Source organism: Rhinolophus ferrumequinum, chromosome 26 (assembly GCF_004115265.2).
Source record: "Rhinolophus ferrumequinum isolate MPI-CBG mRhiFer1 chromosome 26, mRhiFer1_v1.p, whole genome shotgun sequence".
NCBI classification, from domain to species: domain Eukaryota; kingdom Metazoa; phylum Chordata; class Mammalia; order Chiroptera; family Rhinolophidae; genus Rhinolophus; species Rhinolophus ferrumequinum.
The window spans coordinates 29,572,799-29,590,767 of NC_046309.1; the positions used below are offsets into that span (position 1 = coordinate 29,572,799).

General features: G+C 37.6%; 1 protein-coding gene across 3 annotated transcripts; it reads left to right on the plus strand.

The window, feature by feature from the left end:
• The first annotated feature begins 12,354 nt into the window (after window positions 1-12,354).
• Window positions 12,355-17,747, plus strand: GPR85 (G protein-coupled receptor 85). Of its 3 annotated transcripts, XM_033099323.1 has the most exons (4): window positions 12,355-12,626; window positions 13,124-13,724; window positions 13,859-13,980; window positions 15,095-17,747. In XM_033099323.1, exon 4 carries the CDS (start codon window positions 15,265-15,267, stop codon window positions 16,375-16,377), a length of 1,113 nt encoding a protein of 370 aa, XP_032955214.1. In that variant the 5' UTR covers window positions 12,355-12,626; window positions 13,124-13,724; window positions 13,859-13,980; window positions 15,095-15,264; the 3' UTR covers window positions 16,378-17,747. The 3 variants fall into 3 exon arrangements, with proteins under 3 accessions (XP_032955214.1, XP_032955215.1, XP_032955216.1); XM_033099324.1 differs by lacking the exon at window positions 13,859-13,980; XM_033099325.1 differs by lacking the exons at window positions 13,124-13,724; window positions 13,859-13,980.
• The last annotated feature ends 222 nt before the right edge of the window (window positions 17,748-17,969 follow it).

A 17,969-nucleotide genomic window follows, 5' to 3' on the forward strand; every position in this document is an offset into this window, starting at 1 on the left:
TACAGTAATCAAAACAGCATGGTACTAGAATAAAAACAGACACATTAATCCATGGAACAGAATAGAGAACCCAGAAATAAACCCATGCCTATATGGTCATTTAATCTATGACAGTGGAAGCAAGAATTTACATTAGGGTAAAGACAGTCTATTCAATAAATGGTGCTTGGAAACCTGGACAGACACATGCAAAAAAAACGAAGCTGGACCACCTCCTTACACCATATATAAGAATAAATTCAAAACGGATTAAAGACTTAAATGTAAGATCTGAAACCATAAAACTCCTAGAAGAAAATATAGGAAAATGTTTGCAGACATTACCCTAAGTAATATATTTACTGATATATCCCTGCGGACAAGGGAAGAGAAAAAATAAACATATGGGATTATGTCAAACTAAAAAGTTTTTTCACAGCAAAGGAAACCATCAATAAAACAAAAAGGCATCCTACTAAATAGGAGAAGATATTTCTCAATGATATATCTGAGAAGGGGTTAATATCCAAAATTTATAAAAAGCTCATTCAACTCAACACCAAAAAAACAAACAACCCAATTAAAAAACAGGCAGAGGACATGAAGAGATATTTTTCTAAAGAGGATATACAGATGGGAAACAGACATATGAAAAAATGCTCAACCTCACTAATCATTTGAGAAATTCAAATAAAAACCACGATGAGATACCCCAGTCAAAATGGCTATCATCAATAAATCAACAAACAACAAGTGCTGGCGCGGATGTGGAGAAAAGGGATCCCTTGTGCACTGCTGGTGGGATTGCAGATTGGTGCAGCCCCTATGGAAATCAGTATGGAGGTATCTCAAAAAACTGGAAATGGAATTACCTTATGACCCAGCAATTCCACTCCTAGGTATCTATCCAGAGAAATCCAAAACACTAATTCGAAAAAATATATGCACCCTTATGTTTATTGCAGCACTATTGGAATAGCACAATCAGTAAGCACAAGATTGCCATGGGGTTACAAAAGACAGTTTGGGGGATATAATCAATAATGTTGTAAACATTTTGTAGAGTATCCGATAGACAATTGTCTTATTAGGGAGACCACTTCAGGGATGGTGTAGATGCCTGATCACTGCACTGTACACCTGAAGCTGAAGCTGAACAATAATGAATGTCAACTATAATTTTATATATATATGTATATTCATAAGAAGTGGAGTACAGCATTAGGAATAGAGACAGTGGAAATATAACGGCTGTATGCAATGTCAGAAGAGTAGTAGATTGGGGAAAGGGGGTTATCACTTTGTGAGGAGCATAAATGTCTGTTACATTGTTTTGTACACCTGAAACTGATTAAAAGAAAAAAAAAAGAATTCTTTCCACAGAAAATGCCAAATGGATTCAATGACAAAATATTTTATAGAAAAAAACTATAATCTACTTTGGTAGCTTGACAACGACCAACTAGAATCAAAATAAAATTCAAATTAGTAGCATTAGCATAAAATATAAAATAAAAGCTAGGAAAGAGCACTTCATGATTTTATACTAAGATGGCTATTGTTGATTTGTTTATATGTCTGTATTTGCTATAAAAAGCCATCATAAAATTATTGCTATAATTTTTTTAAAGTGAATTGCAGCACTCCTATTACAAAGAAGAGTTTCCCCTCCCACCTTGTGCCTGATAAGGGAGTCTACACCTCAGTGTACTCAAATGACAAGACTCAGAAAATAAAAGAAGTCAGGAAGGGAGAAAAAGATGGAAATTACTCTATTTAAAAGAATCCATAGTCATTTTAAAGATGTTTTAGTAGAGTGAAGAATTGTTTGGATAAAATTAATTCCACTTATGTTTATATTTGCTGTAAAAACAAGGGGAAAAGAGATACTTACTACTTGGTCTAATTAGGAGGTGGTTGCAATGGCTTTAGGAAAAGAGGCTGGTTGTTTTGTCAAGGGAGCTACAGGGGAGGGGCTGAGAGTGGTTGGATTGTTTTCCTCCCACCTCTCTGCTACTCCTTTACTATCTTCTTAACTGGTTTCTCTTCCTCTTCTGATGCTTTAAACCAGGGGTGTCAAAACTTTTTTCAATGGTTTTTACCAAGGGCCATATGCAGTAAAATACATAAACAGCCGGCCACTCACTCAAGTGTGAGAGGTGAAGTAGTATTGCCTCACCTAGTTTATTTAAGTAAACTAAATATATTTTTGGAATTTGCTGCGGGCCAATTAACAATGGATTGCGGACCGCAGCAGTTTTGACAGCCCTGTTTTAAACATTCACTCTTCAACTCTCCAATCTTGGCATTCTCTTCTCTCCACACTCTGTCTTAGAGAATTCCTCTGTCTCCATACTACTTCTCTCTGAGTGTAGCCCCAGGGCTTCGGTTATAAGCAGACAACTCCCATATGGCTGGCCCTGACTCTCCAGGTTCCAGTTCCAGACCAATTAGCACTTAGAAATGATCCCATGTGAATGGCTGGCTGTTACCTCATGTGCATTCACTAAAACTCAACTTATCTTCCTGTCAAAAAGGAACGCCTTGTCTGATTTTTCTCTTTCTCTCTGTGTGTACGCGCATGTGTGTTTGTGTGTGTGTGTGTGTGTGTCGCCCCATCAGTCAACTAGCCAGCGAAGCCTGAACTTGTTCTACTCCATACCCAGGCAATAATTCTTATGTACCTTGATTCTTTCTCTTAAACAGTTCTTTTCATAAACCGTTCTATCACTTTAGTACTCATCCCTGGACCATTTTTTTGCCCCCACCCTCCTGCCGCCCCCACCCTGCTACCCCCCTCCCCCCCCCCCCCCCGTTTCTTTTAAGCCATTGTTTCTCAGTCTAGTTGTGTAGGACAGCTCCCTGGCCCATTGCTGGTATTATGAGCTGTGGGGACAGAGCCCCAAAAAGCCGTTTCCAGGCTCTCGGCCTCACATAGAAAGGTGCTGGCTCAGGTAGTAAATGGCCATCGACTGTGATCAAATGGCCAGCAGCTGTGGCTAGTTGGCCGTCAGCTGTAACCAGTGAGCCATTGGCCATGAATATAACTGCCGTGGCTAGGCTAGCAGGAAAAACGGGGGAGCTAGCAAGAAGATGGTGGCTGAGTCTGCAAGCGGCGCAGTGAGGGTTGAGAATTGTGTTGCTCCTGGTTCCTGTTTCTCCAACCCAGCCGCCAGTGAGAGTATAGTGGTGTGACTCCCCTACCTATGGCTCCGTGGGTGTTCCTTTTTGGCCTAGCCATGTCCTGCGTTCTTATGTGGGGAGCTGAGACCCCGCCGGACGCCCCCCACGACATGAGCCTTGCACTCCACCAGGCTGAGGCAGTCGGTCACGGGTAGTTGGTTGGCCGCTCACAGTAGCGTGCGGCAGATCTCACCAGCTGCTGGCCACTCACTCTGACTGCTGGCCACTCACTCTGTCTGCTGGCCAGCGCGGCCACTGGCCGCTCACAGGAGCACACGTCAGCACACAGCAGCTCACAGCAGTTCACAGCCATCCATGACAGCGCACAGCTGCTCACACCGAGCTCTGGCTGTTCAGTGCAGCCCAGCTCCAGGGAGAGCCATTGTTCACAGTCTTAGCTGTAGAGGGCGCAGCTCATTGGCCCATGTGGGAATCTAACCGGCAGCCTTCGTTGTTAGGAGCATGGCGCTCCAACCACCCGAGCCACTGGGCCGCCCCGGACTATTTTTCATAAATTCAGATATTTTAGAATTTTAATTCTCTTGCTATCATCAGCCTGGTAAGGAGGAAAAATTGGGGGAGGGGGATGCGCTATCCACTAAACCAGTGCTTTTCAACTGTGATAATTAGACCCCTAGGTTCTACAGGGCTGCCTTGGCAGTTGCCAAGTCAAATAATAAAAGACAAACAGATTATGGCCCCAACCTGTAGTTCCAGTTTCCTCACAGCAGCTCCATCATCTGTTTTATATGTGAATTCCAAGTATGATCTCATCTGGAAAAAAATCTTATAACATTACCTTAAGAAAAAAAGTTCCAAATCCACTATTAGGTCACTTTTTAAAATCTCTCTTGACTCTAAAATTCAAATTTTATGGAATCTAGTAATAAAATTATTAAGGTAGTATTAAATAAATTCATAGTTGAGGTTTCTACTTGTAGGCATCTTTAGATCAATTCTGGCTCTGAGTTGAAGGGTTTGAATGAATTTAGGGTAAAAATACAGGAATTATCCCAACAGTCAACAGGAGATTGTAATGAGCCTCTAAGAATCCACAGCATCTGTGATGAAGTAGGGGAACATCTCTAAGACAACAATACACTTTCTGAAGTTTTTAGGATCCTAGCCTTCTTCCCAAATTGAAGCATATTATGACAATATGAGTTTAAACAGAATATATGAGAAGAGGGAGTTACCGGGCTTGTCAATTCCATGGAGATTTGAATTTTTTTTTTTTTTTGGCTTTTTCTTTCTGTTTCATGCAACCTTGCAACAGTAAATAAATAGTGTTTAACATATGTTCCACTGGAGAATGAAACCAGCTGGTTTGGCCTGCAAGGTGTGGGAGATGCAATGTAATGCAATGGGCTCTGGTTCTTTAGGTGTAGAGACTGGCTCCTGAGAGAAACAATGCAGAAGGGATGCCTCCGAACCATACTTCACGCAACAGAGATTTCATCTGGGCTCCAAGTTTTGGCGATTGCTTTTTCTTCTTCAAGTCTGGTCACCAACTTGGCATTTACACCCCTGATTAACTCTGAGTATGGGAATTCACTTCTCTGGGCTTATTCTTATTTATAATAAAGATTTTAGGCCTGACGGCTCAGAGCTGGTTTGAGTACTCAAAATGTGGCCAGTCTGAATTAAGATGCTCTGTAATTGTTGCAAAATACATACTGAATTTGGAAGACTTCGTGAGAAAAAAAATATAAAATATCGCTAATACTATTGTATTGATTATATGTTGACTTAATATTTTGGATGTATTAGTTTACATAAAAAGTATCATTAAAATTAGTTTTACTTGTTTCTTTTTTATTTTGGCTACTAGAAAAAAATTTAAATTACACATTAAATATTTATGGACAGCACTAGTTTAGACTCTAGAGGCTCTGTAGTTTACTGAGAGGGCATAAGATTTAGTGTCAGGAAAACCTAAATCAAGTTTTTGATTTCACCACTGCTTGAGGTAAATCATGTAGCACAAATCCCAACTTTCCATTGACCTTAGGCAAGTTGCTATATCTCTCTGTGCCTCAACTTTCCTCATCAGTAAAATGAATTATGCAACTTGCTTATTAAGGTTTTGTGAAAATTAAATAAGTTAATTACTGAAAAGAACACCTGTCACATAAATACAATATAACTATTATTCATCTCTCTAAGCTTGTTTTTATTATATTGAAAGGAGAATGCTACTTCATAGGATGAAGTTAGAATCCAATGAAGTAATGTATTTAAAATTAATTTATAAATCATAAAAACTAGGTAAATATTAATAACTGTTCATCTCTAAAAGTCAATAAATCTATGCCACCCTGATGGTAATTATAAAGTTTAAGTCTTCTAGAGTAAATATGAGTTTAGTTTTCATACTCCTTCACCCTAGACCAGTAGTAGGTTGATCTACTGTGCATGTTTTATATCCTATTACAGACAATGTTCAGAATGACCTTTTAGTAAATAGTCAAAAAAGGTTGGGGTAGATGTCAATCTCAATCTCCAACTTGTGTCTATGTCAAGCGTTTAACCTGCTCTTTTAATAATTTTGATACTGCATAGTTTTTTTAAGTTGACTTGGGGCTTTCAACAACATATTGTACTTTAGAAGTATTAAACATATTGTGAGAAAAAGATTTCAGCCATAGTACAGCTCCCGAGGGGAAGAAAGAGATTATTCTCCTATTTATTTTCAAAAGACCATACATACTTGGAGATTTATCAAGAGAAATAAATGGAAAAGAAAAAGCATTTGATTTTTAGTTACAAATATTTTTTTAAAATGGGAACATTCATATATTCCACTAATAATTACTGAGTGTCAATTATGTGCCAAACACTATCCCCGGCACCAGGGACACAAAAATAATCAACATAGACAGGAATCTTGCCCTCATGGAGTTATGCAGTATCAAAATTATTAAGAGAGCAACTTAAATATTCAGCATATGTGTATATATCCAAGTTAGAGGGTGACTTTGGCACAGATCAATTCTGAGCTTTTTTTGTTTTTTGCTAAAACATCACTCTGAACACAGTTTGAGTAGGATCAATCTTCAGTTCACCTCTTCACTAACGGTTAATTTATGTATTAGGTTGGTACAAAAGTAATTGCAGTTTAAAAGTTTAAAAACAATTGCAAAAACCTCAATTACTTTTGCACCAACCTAATATGATCTTCTGTAGTAGTAAGACATGGTGAAACCTCAGAATCCCACCTATTTAATGCCAGTTGGCACAAAAAGCAAATCACTGAAAGAGTGGATTACAAGTACATTATATACAAAAGTGCAGTCTCTGTATGATTCCTAGTCTTTCAACCAGGTGCCAAGAATTTATGGGCTTAATTCCCATTAGAATTTATGGGAATTCATAATGTGTAAATGAAAAAAAAAAAGAATATTAACTGGAAAGTGAAACTTGAAGAGCCCTGAGATAAGGATGTGTCTTTTACATATGATTTTCATAAGGGCCTTTTAAAGTTAAATTTTAGAACTGTTTAGGTTGTAAGATGGAGAGCAGATTAAGCACCTGCTGACTTGGTTTAATGGGGACTGAAAGTTGAAAAGGCTGTCTGGTGCAGTGAAAAACACCCCCTGGACTGGAAGTCTACAGACCAACTGGGTTGTGGTCCCTGACTCAAGAATTTACAAACTTTTTGAATGCAGAAGGCCTGCCAGTCCAGGATGCCATGATTCTAGATCATTTAAAGGAGAAAGATAATCCGGACCCTACGCGGTGATATGATTCATGCCCAACCCCAGTCCTTCCCGCCTTCTGAAAGGGAGCTACCATCTTACTTCCTGCTGTTGGAAGCATTGTTCTGTGCAATCCTTGTTCCAGAGATTGGCCTTAGTTCAAGCTAAGAGGACTGAAAGAATTATTCGGCTGGTAGGTTTTTTTATTGTATTCAATTAGTAAAATGAATCAGCACTACTTTATACTATAAGAGCCTCTTATATTCAGCTCTAATGTATGCCTGGTAAAGAAGGGGGAAAAAGTATCTTCTAAAAAGAAGACAAAGAAAATGCAAGAAAAGATAACCCTTATTTTTATCTAAAAGTAATATCCTTGTGAAGTCTTTCTAAGCAACTAAATGGTCAATTTCTGTTTCAACCTGTTACCTGTCTGTTCCGTAGGTAATTATTAATAAGCCATAGGGAAAATTAGAATAGAGAGTATTCATCATTTAAAATTTTCTCTATATATTATTGAGATTTTTTACTTCTGTATTGATAAATCACTTTAATTTTGTTTTCAGAATATTCCACCCATTTGGCTATTAAAAAATTAATGATCGTAAATTCAAAGCCAGATTAAAGTTGCAGATACTTTGTCATGTATTTGACATGACAAAGGTTAGGAGCTCAAAGGATAAAATATCTACTCTTGGCTCATAATCTGCATGAGTTATTAGAAATGGTTTGAAATTACTGAGTACTAAGGCAAGTAAGAAATCATGTAAATGCTAACCTAATAAGGCTAAGAAGCAAATCAAATTCCTCAAATCCAGAGTAACTCCTTGACCAAGTAAACTTTCTGCTTGTAAAACAAATAATTATGCTAACTTTTTTAAATTAAGAAAAACAGAGTTGAGTTGGAGCCTGTGCCACTGGTTTTTTTCTTCTTTTTCTGTTCTAGTCTCCTCAAAGTACCTAGCACAGCACCCTCTCCATAGTAGGTTTATAATCAATCACCCATTCAACAAAAATGTATGAAGTGCTGTCTACATGCCAGGTTCTGTTTGGGTAGCAGGGAAGAACAGGGCAAAATATAATAAGACAATGTCTAAACTTTCACAGGATTCATATTCTAGTGGTGACTACGACATGTGCTGAATGAATGAAAGAATGTCACCCCAGGACTTATTCATAAATCCTTTTTATTGTCGAATTAGGCATATATTATCACACTTCTATTTTTATCAAATGTTAACCAAATTAGAGTAGTAACCATGTTTGTGAAGTATGGGACTTTTGATTTTGTCTTTGTTTTGCAGAGGTATTACTCCGTAAAGAGAAAATTACGAAGTTTAAAAAATTAGGAGAAATGAAAGTGGAAGGGCTAATCAGAAAATCAGGATGCAGGACTAGACATTTAATATGGGAAGTTCTTAAATTAGCATCTAAGGTAACATTCTTTATTTTCAGTCATGTTTTAATTATGCCCATTTATCAAAAAGCTAAACACCACAAAAGCTTAAATAACCATAATCTGTTCATATTATCATGTAATTGGTGCTTATACTGATGGCCTTAATGCACTGTAAGATTTAGGTCCTCTGAATAATCAAAGAAAAAATGCCATATACTTCTTGATTTTTAAAAATTGTATTGCATTTTTATTCCATGAAAATTTACAATCAATGTAAGATACGTATGACTCTCCATTAACCTGAATATTAAACTTCCCACTCCTTAATTATTTTACCAACACTTGCTTTGCTTCCCCCACTTCCTCCCAACACACACACACAAACACACACACACACACACACACACACACACACACACACACCCCACTCACTCTCATGCCACACCCTCATGGGTCATTATTTTTTTCATGATTGAGAATAACTTCATCTGATTTAAAAAAAAAAAAGGCAAAAGGGATTGAGACAACTTAGAATATTTGATAGACCAAGGGCTTTTCATCAAACTCTAAAGTTTCACCAGACAGTGGGGAAACTTGCATTTATTTGCTCTCCTCATTCAAAGGATCACATTTAAATAATGTAATAGAAGCAGCGTAATAGTGTAATAGCCTAATAGAAGAAGAATTTTAAAGACTTCCAGAAGACTTGCTGTATTTATTTAAATAACTATCACTTTGTTCATACAACATCAAGAGAATTCATTAAAACCTTTATCACAATGAGAAGTGCTGTTGTTCACAGTAAAAGTTTCTTAGCTTGACCTTATGAGCCTATGTCCCTCGCTTGTTAATTCCTTGCAGTCTGACCTGCTCTTCTGAAACCGCCCTCTCATCAGATCCATCACCATTTCCTCATCACCAGATCCAATGATATCTTCTCATCCCTCATACTTTTTATCCTTCTAGATACAAGAAACACTGATGACCACTTCCTCCTTGAAATTCTCTCCTCCCTTATAGACTTATGACACTGATGCTTCTCCTTCCTTTCAGTTTGTTCTATCTCCAGTTCTTCCATGTTCCTTTTTGTTTCTTACATACACATGTTCTATTAGTTTTTTTCTGTTTGTCCAGAGGGAGGGGAATGGTCATGTTTGTTTATTTATTTAACCTCAACCTTCTCTCTCAACAATCTTTCCCTTGGCAATGGCACCCAATAGTTACCCTAGCTCTACCATCACCAATGGGTACTTTGAGCTCTTCTCTCCAAATTCATATAAGATATCAACATTTGAATGAGAAAGGTAATAAGTCCATTTTAGACATATTGAATGTGAGCATTTCACATTCAATATGTCTAAAATGGACTTATTACCTTTCACATTCAATATGAGCATTTCACATTCAATATGTCTAAAATGGACTTACTACCTTTCTCACTAAACCAGTTCCCTTTTTTTCAACTTTTTCTATCTCTGGTTAATAGTGCCTCCTGCCTCCCAGTTATCCAAGCTCCAAACCTTACAGTCAATTCTTTCTCCTCAGTCTCCTTTGCTTCCCTTATCTAATCACTTGATTTAAAAATGTGGCTTTTACCTTTTCTTCCCAATCAGATCCATCCCTTTGTTTCTGTTCATTCCACCTCCTCCACTTCTAGCAGTTCAGCCTTTTCCTACATTGACACAACAGCCTGTACACTGGTGCTATCTCTTGATTTTTCATTTCTTGCAAGATAGCACAGTGATTCCTACAGAGTAGAACCTTAACAGATGTTTGTTAAATGAACTAAATAAAGGAATAAGTTTCAGTTTTCAAAGAGAAGGAAATTGCCAGAGAAATTAAATCACTAAGTTTCTAAAAAACTGCATCTTAAATTGAGAAGGAATATCTTCGAGATGCTAGCTTTAAAATTAAAAATGAATTATATTAACACTTTGGAACCTGTTCTGACAGAGTAGAGAGAAAAATGAATGAATGAATGACAAATGAGTCTTAGATTTTGGAGAGAAATAGGCCAGATTCTTAGTCTTTTAAAACTCATTACAATTCTGAAGAAATATCACTTTTTGAGGTGTTCACAATTATAGTTATTTTGAACTCCCAAGGCACGATTTTAAAATCCGGTGGAAGTTCTTTAGGTCTAGTGTATTCTTTCACCATTCTATTCCTCAAGCAAATGGAGTACAAAGCCCCGGAAACTTTCAGTTACTTAGATGTTATTGTGAAAAAAGATCATTTTTTTTGCAACAGACTAGGAGGTAAAAAAACATTATCAAAATATAAATGCATAATCTCCCTTTCTCTTGGTCACTTATTCCAAGTTAGTGAATTCTAAAAAATAAACTATTAGAAAATGTTTCTATGCAAAAGTCCTTGATGTGAGTCTTTCTTACCAAGATAGCGTCTAGAAAATTTATAGAAGTCCCTTTTTCAAATTTAGCTTTAGATGTTAGTAAGAGTCAAGAATATCAATGATACATATTTTTAAAGTTTTAATGACAAGCTTTAAATGGGAGAGACAGAACTTTAAATGAATGATTAAAAAATCTTTTCTTAGAACATTTTATTTTCACCTATCATTCTCTGCATTTGACACATATTTTTACATAAACAATGCATAGAACAAAAACACTGCATTTGACCATCATGACGCTGTGTGTGCATCACTTGGCAAAAATCTGAAATGTTTGATTTTGAAAAGAAGATACTCGCTGTTTTAAATAAAATTGTATATATTTATTATAAGAACCAAATTAAGTAAATAACTCAGTCTTCCTAATTCACTGATCAATATAGTAAATATAACATGCAAAGAACCTGAAAGCCTTTAGAATCCTTCAAATCCATGGTGTATAGTATTTTGCTGTTGTTTGCTTTGTCCTTCTATTTGTAATATGACAATTTTTCTGGGTATAAAGAATCAAAAAGAAATTAGCAAAGATCAAACAAGGTTATGATCTGAACACTTTGAAGCAATAATTTTAGATTTGAGAACTTGTAGATGATATGAAATTTTTGTCAAGTTATTAAATATATTTTTTTTAAATACCTGTTGGTGGAAGATGCAGACTTTAATGTTTTTTCCAGTAGTTAATGAACTAAATGAACAACATCTCATTAATTTCTTGAGCCCCCTTGTGAGGCAAGAAAATGTCATTCTCATCTAACAGTTGGAAAAACTGAAGAACTAGTGGATGTAACTGCACTCATTTGCAAAGGATAACAATAGCTTTAATATATTATGAAATGTGAACATGAAAAAATATTGCACACACACATATCCCCTTTCTTACTTTTAAGGAATCAATACCTGCTTCTTAAAGTATGTTTAAACCCTTGGATCTTATCCCTGTACCTTTTGGCAGAGTAAATTATTGCCTCATGACCCAGCAGTGCAATCACCCTTTTAACTTACATTTAAATAGTTTTTCCCTAATCCATACAACCTAAGATCTAGCCAATCGTGAATCTGCAGGAAGCTTATTTAAGTCTCTTATTCTATAGATTTTTAAACTGTAAAAATTCAGGAAATAATAACTCTTTGCAAAGTACATTGAGACACTAATTGGGAGGTAAAAATGAACAAATTGAATTGATTGGTAGTTCCATAAAAATACTTTGACATTTTACTTAGAAAGTTTAAATTATCATATAGTTTTGATCTCTTCTGAATTTGTTTTGCAAAAAAGTATACTGTTATACTTGAATGGAAATGCCCTGAAGTTACTACAGTACTACTGTAGGATTGATTTTCCTAAGTTAAAGGAATGCCAGAGTTAGGTGCTTTATATATATTCCTTTAAAAAAAATCATTATCTATTTCTAATGGATTTAGGATATTTCAAAACAAATTAGGAAAATGTAATATCATTTCAGTACTACCAACATAGGGCTTTGTGTAATGACTGTGACATCATGACAGTGAAGTATTCATTTTTAAGCTTTAAGCAAAGAAAGCTTTACCTCGGTATGACCAATAGAAATACAATATGTAAATTAACCCACATTATCTGTACGCTGATTGGCTTGACTTCCCTTGAATGTCACAATCTCACCACCCAGCAATGAGGTATTTTACTGGAGTCTGGAGATCAAATTATTACTGTAGAGAAGATACTTATTTTTTTCTGTTTCATTAACAGATTATTATAAAGCAATAAGCATACCGCAGAAAAAGCAGACGTTTGACTTTGGGAATTAATGAAAGGATGTCTGCTCATTTTTTGGAGGCGAGTTGTTGTCGTTTAAAATCTTATACCACCCCCACAAACAAAACTCTTTCGAAACGGTAAAATACGGAAAAGGGATTCCAGAGGCATCCCTAAGCACCCAGCTGTCAGGCATGATATCATCGGACCTTATGAAGCGGTGTAAGTTTTATGAATTCCTGTTTAGTGTTTTCCTTCCGTAATAAGAAGGGGAGGAGGGGAGGGAAGGACACTCACACAACTGCTTTGAAGTTGCCAATCTACTGGTCAGTCATACTTGCAAAAAAGAAAACAAAAGAAAGAAAAGGCTGTCTCTGCGTGGGGTGGAATGCAAGGAATAGTCATTTAAAATATTTGTAGATTCTTAAATCAAGTTCGTTAAATCCTTTTGCAGTTCTCCGAACTTAGCTTCTCCCTACATAATGCATATTTGCGTGCTTTCCAGAATAGATGACTAACAAAGACAGCGTTGCCTTAACCTGATTTCCCCTCTTCCCCATTGCCAAAATTTTTCTTGACTGCATATATATATGATATATATATGATATATATGTGATATATATCATATATATATATATATATGTGATTTTCGTTTCTCTCTTTTCTTCCTCCCTTCCTCCCTCCCTTCCCCTTTATCCTCACCTCCCCCCTCACCCCAGCTAATTTGGAAATTTAAAGGTCAGCTGGGGAAATTATTTAAAAAGAAACCTAAACGGAGCTTTGGACCACCCCGAAGAAGACCGGAAGACAAGCTCGGGAGGCCGCGGAGAGGGCGCCCTGCGCCGGCGGCCCTGCCGCGGGGCGGAGGGCGGGCCTGAGTCCTGAGCGTGCCTTTCCAGCCCCAGCTGCACGCGCGGGGAGGGAAACGTTCAGAAGCAGCCACTGGGAGACAAAAGCCTCTTTTTGCCAGTCCAACAGGACAGGGCATTCAGTGAACTCCGGCAGTTCTGGAAACGGGTCGGGACTAGGGTTGGCTCCACAGCGGCCGGGGCCTCCGCCCTCGCCGCCGCGGCCCCTGCGTTGCTGGGGGAGACCGCGCGGCTGCGACAGGGGAGGACGCGGCTGGAGCTCAAGGAGGCTCCAGCGCGCAGGCGCCGCCGAGCCCTGCCTGGATGCTCAGTCAAGGCACCAAGGCAAAAAAAAAAAAAAAAAAAAAAAAAAAAAAAAAAAAAAAAAGAAAGAAAGAAAGAAAGGAGAAAACCCCCCGGCAATATATAGAAAGAAGAAGCTATAGTCTGTCGGGATATCCAACACCAACAGGTAGGAGGACATACTCTCGATTAAGTTTAGGGGTGGAGGGCGCACAGTGTTGATGAAACTGCAGGCACACCGGGAAAAAGCCCTCCCTAAGGTGGTGTTTGGTTTTTTTTAAACAATAAACTGCATAATGGAAGTACATTCAGGCAATGCATCTTCAGTTGAGCTTATTCAGAGCTCCATTTCTGGAAAGCCTTGCAAGACTGAGGAATATCAGATCGCGAATCACCAGGAACAGAAGCAGTCTCCCCATCTTCGCGTATGTAATGCATGTCTCTCTTCCCTCCCCCTCCTCCACCCCCCATTATAAATCCAGGGGTGGCGGGTTTCAGTTTTCATAATGTTGCATGATGAGATCGGCATTTACCCAGGGATATATCAGTGGGGAAATTAAAATCATTGAACGCAGGTTTGTCTGAGCCACCATCAGCATATTCCGGGCAAGTGAGAAGAGGCAAAGGAAAGATGCTCGCTAGGAATGACAGAGGAAGCCCATTTCCCTGGTGTGGCTCCCAGGCACCAAGGAGACAATGTGCATTTCATTTTCAAATGAAGCCACTTGTGATTTGCAACAAAGGTTCTATCATTGTAAACAGAAAAGCTTAATTGCCCAATAAATACGGATTCATGTTAAATTCATTTGAACCCAGGCAGCCAAGATTTACAAATGGAAATGCATTATTCCTGTGGGTGTGTTTCCCTGGCTAATATTTACATTAACCATTTTTAATAATCGTATGTGCTTAAAGGAGAAAAGATTTGCCAAAATTGGGGTGGGGTTGCCCAGGGGGTGGGGGAGAAGAGACAAAAGATTAAATCACATCAAATCTTGGGACAAGTTCCTACTCATTTAGAAGTCTAATGTTGAAATTATGATTTAAGGTCAATCAACAAATACTCTTCTTATAATATGCAGCATGAATAGTGACACTTGAGTTAAAAGACAAATATTTTGGATCCGTATCAGCGGAGAAGCTGCCTATAAAATACTGACAGCTACTAATAGAACTCAATAAATGTAGGTAATCTCCTTTCTGTCTCCTATTAGCAATCTTGTAGATTCCTTTATAACACTAGTGATTAATTCCTGCACTGGCAAATTTTATGATTGTGGAACATTTTATTCCTTCTGTCCTAAATGTACCCAATAAAATATATATCCTCCAAAATAGGGACATTTTTAAATTCATCTAGCCCAGAAAACTAAGCAAGCCAATTCTCTGAAATCTCAAGCAAAAGTACGTACTAAAGGAAATAATATTATTCAAAATTAAAACTTTATTTACTTCCCCAGAAATAAAAAGCTTTATGTTAGTACTGCCTGACATCATTGCTTGTTAACTTAAGAACTGATAGCTCATTTTTTTTTCCAGATATTCTGATGGCAAATCAAATGGAAGAAAAGAGAAAGCATGACTGCAGATCGGATCAGTTCTCTTTGTGGATTACATTTTCAGTAAAATGTATGGATCTATCTTTTCCTTGTTCTTCTATCTAGATCATGAGACTTGACTGAGGCTGTATCTTTATCCTCCATCCATCTATGGCGAACTATAGCCATGCAGCTGACAACATTGTGCAAAATCTCTCTCCTCTAACAGCCTTTCTGAAACTGACTTCCTTGGGTTTCATAATAGGAGTCAGCGTGGTGGGCAACCTTCTGATCTCCATTTTGCTAGTGAGAGATAAAACCTTGCATAGAGCACCTTATTACTTCCTGTTGGACCTTTGCTGTTCAGATATCCTCAGATCTGCAATTTGTTTTCCATTTGTATTCAACTCTGTCAAAAATGGCTCTACCTGGACTTACGGGACTCTGACTTGCAAAGTGATTGCCTTTCTGGGGGTTTTGTCCTGTTTCCACACTGCTTTCATGCTGTTCTGTATCAGTGTCACCAGATACTTAGCTATCGCCCATCACCGCTTCTATACAAAGAGGCTGACCTTTTGGACGTGTCTGGCTGTGATCTGTATGGTGTGGACTCTGTCTGTGGCCATGGCATTTCCCCCAGTTTTAGATGTGGGCACTTACTCATTCATTAGGGAGGAAGATCAATGCACCTTCCAACACCGTTCCTTCAGGGCTAATGATTCCTTAGGTTTTATGCTGCTTCTTGCTCTCATTCTCCTAGCCACACAGCTTGTCTACCTCAAGCTGATATTTTTTGTCCATGATCGAAGGAAAATGAAGCCAGTCCAGTTTGTAGCAGCAGTCAGCCAGAACTGGACTTTTCATGGCCCTGGAGCCAGTGGCCAGGCAGCTGCCAATTGGCTAGCAGGATTTGGAAGGGGTCCTACACCACCCACTTTGTTGGGCATCAGGCAAAATGCAAACACCACGGGCAGAAGAAGGCTATTGGTCTTAGACGAGTTCAAAATGGAGAAAAGAATCAGCAGAATGTTCTATATAATGACTTTTCTCTTTCTAACCTTGTGGGGCCCCTACCTGGTGGCCTGTTATTGGAGAGTTTTTGCAAGAGGGCCTGTAGTGCCAGGGGGATTTCTAACAGCTGCTGTCTGGATGAGTTTTGCCCAAGCAGGAATCAATCCTTTTGTCTGCATATTCTCCAACAGGGAGCTGAGGCGCTGTTTCAGCACAACCCTTCTTTACTGCAGAAAATCCAGGTTACCAAGGGAACCTTACTGTGTTATATGAAGGAGCATCAGTAAATCTTTAGCCTTGTGAAACACTGACCTCTGCTAAACAATGTGGCCTGTAGCCATAGCTTGAGAAGAAAATCAAGAATGGGATCAGCGGTTATAAGGATTTGGGCAACATTCTGCAGTCTTTGCAATAGTTCACCTATAATCCTATTTTAAATCTCAGAGTGATCCTGCTGACTGCCGGTGAAGGTTTGTAATTAAGAAAGGACTGAACCACTGCCCTAAGTTTCTTTATGTGGTTGAAAACTTGATAATGAAATTGGCAGGTGCTAAGTATCAGTGCTAAATGCTGTGTATATCACTACTTATGAAAAAACATCAAAAAAAAATTAGCATTGGACATCTTAATAAATTAAGTTGACATGAGGTAAATGTATTGATAAAAACTAATTTTAGAAGTTTGAAGACTTTAAACCATTTCATACTATTATTGTTTTGCAAAGATGAAAATATTTGAGGACTTAAAGTACTGTAATCCAGAAAAGACGTGCCATCAATTATTGGATTATCACACTTAAAAAAGTTACTTTGTAAGTTTGGAGGAGCATTCCAAAGCAGTATATTAGTTCTAATTAGAGTTTACGTTTTTTAAATTAATACACTACTATTTCTAAATACCATTTTCCTTACCTACTAGTGAAATTGCTAGCATTGAACTGTATTACGTGGTTTTTGTTGATTTGGTATAAAATGTTTCCAATTCCTTTTTATTTTGCGAATGCTAGATATTGGTCTGGGAGGCAACATTAATGGTACCAACTGGTCACAATTGAGCAGTTCTAATAAAGCATAATAAACACATGTTGCCTTAAAGGGTTATCTAGTATCTTTATCTTATTTTGCATTGGAGCAAATAGTCAAGGGAAATCAAACCAGTACCTAGGTCATGGTCATGCAAATGGAACTGCATGGACGATCATTTAATACTCTTCCCTTTTTCCTCACATGGTTTGAAAATTAAGGTGCACATCACTGGGCTGAGATGTTCTTGTGAGGTGTGCTACCCATTCTAGTGTGTTCTAAGAAGGAGGCAGTTGATCTATGTTTATATTTTAAGTCAGCTGTCAAGGGGAGACCGCAGGCTTAGTATGACATCTGCACAATCTGTGAAGTGTTTCTTCTACAGAAGGCACAGTCTTGTTTATACTTTCTGCACATTCAGTGTATTGGTCATTTAAATTATTTCCGATTTACCTTGTGAAAGCTTATAATATGATTTCTGGTATTTTAAAAATACATTAGAGTCTGTGAGTCTCATTCTTTAAGATATAGATGTGTGATTTCAATATAAAGTTGCATTTGCCAAAATTTACCCGTGTAGCCTGTTAATTTTCTTGGAATAAATTTTACATTTTTTGCAAATAATGGGGTTTTTTTTGTTTTGTTTTGGTTTGGTTTGTTTTTTTTTAACTTGGAAGGCAAGCACAAACTAGTAAGACTAACTTTATAATGGTATTTTAAATTTTATTTTTGTTGCTTACTACAATCTAGAACTGGAAATGTATAAATGACAGGGAGCCTAAAGCTGAGAAACTGACAGATCACATCTGTAAAAGCATTATTTGATAGCATATCATAATTATA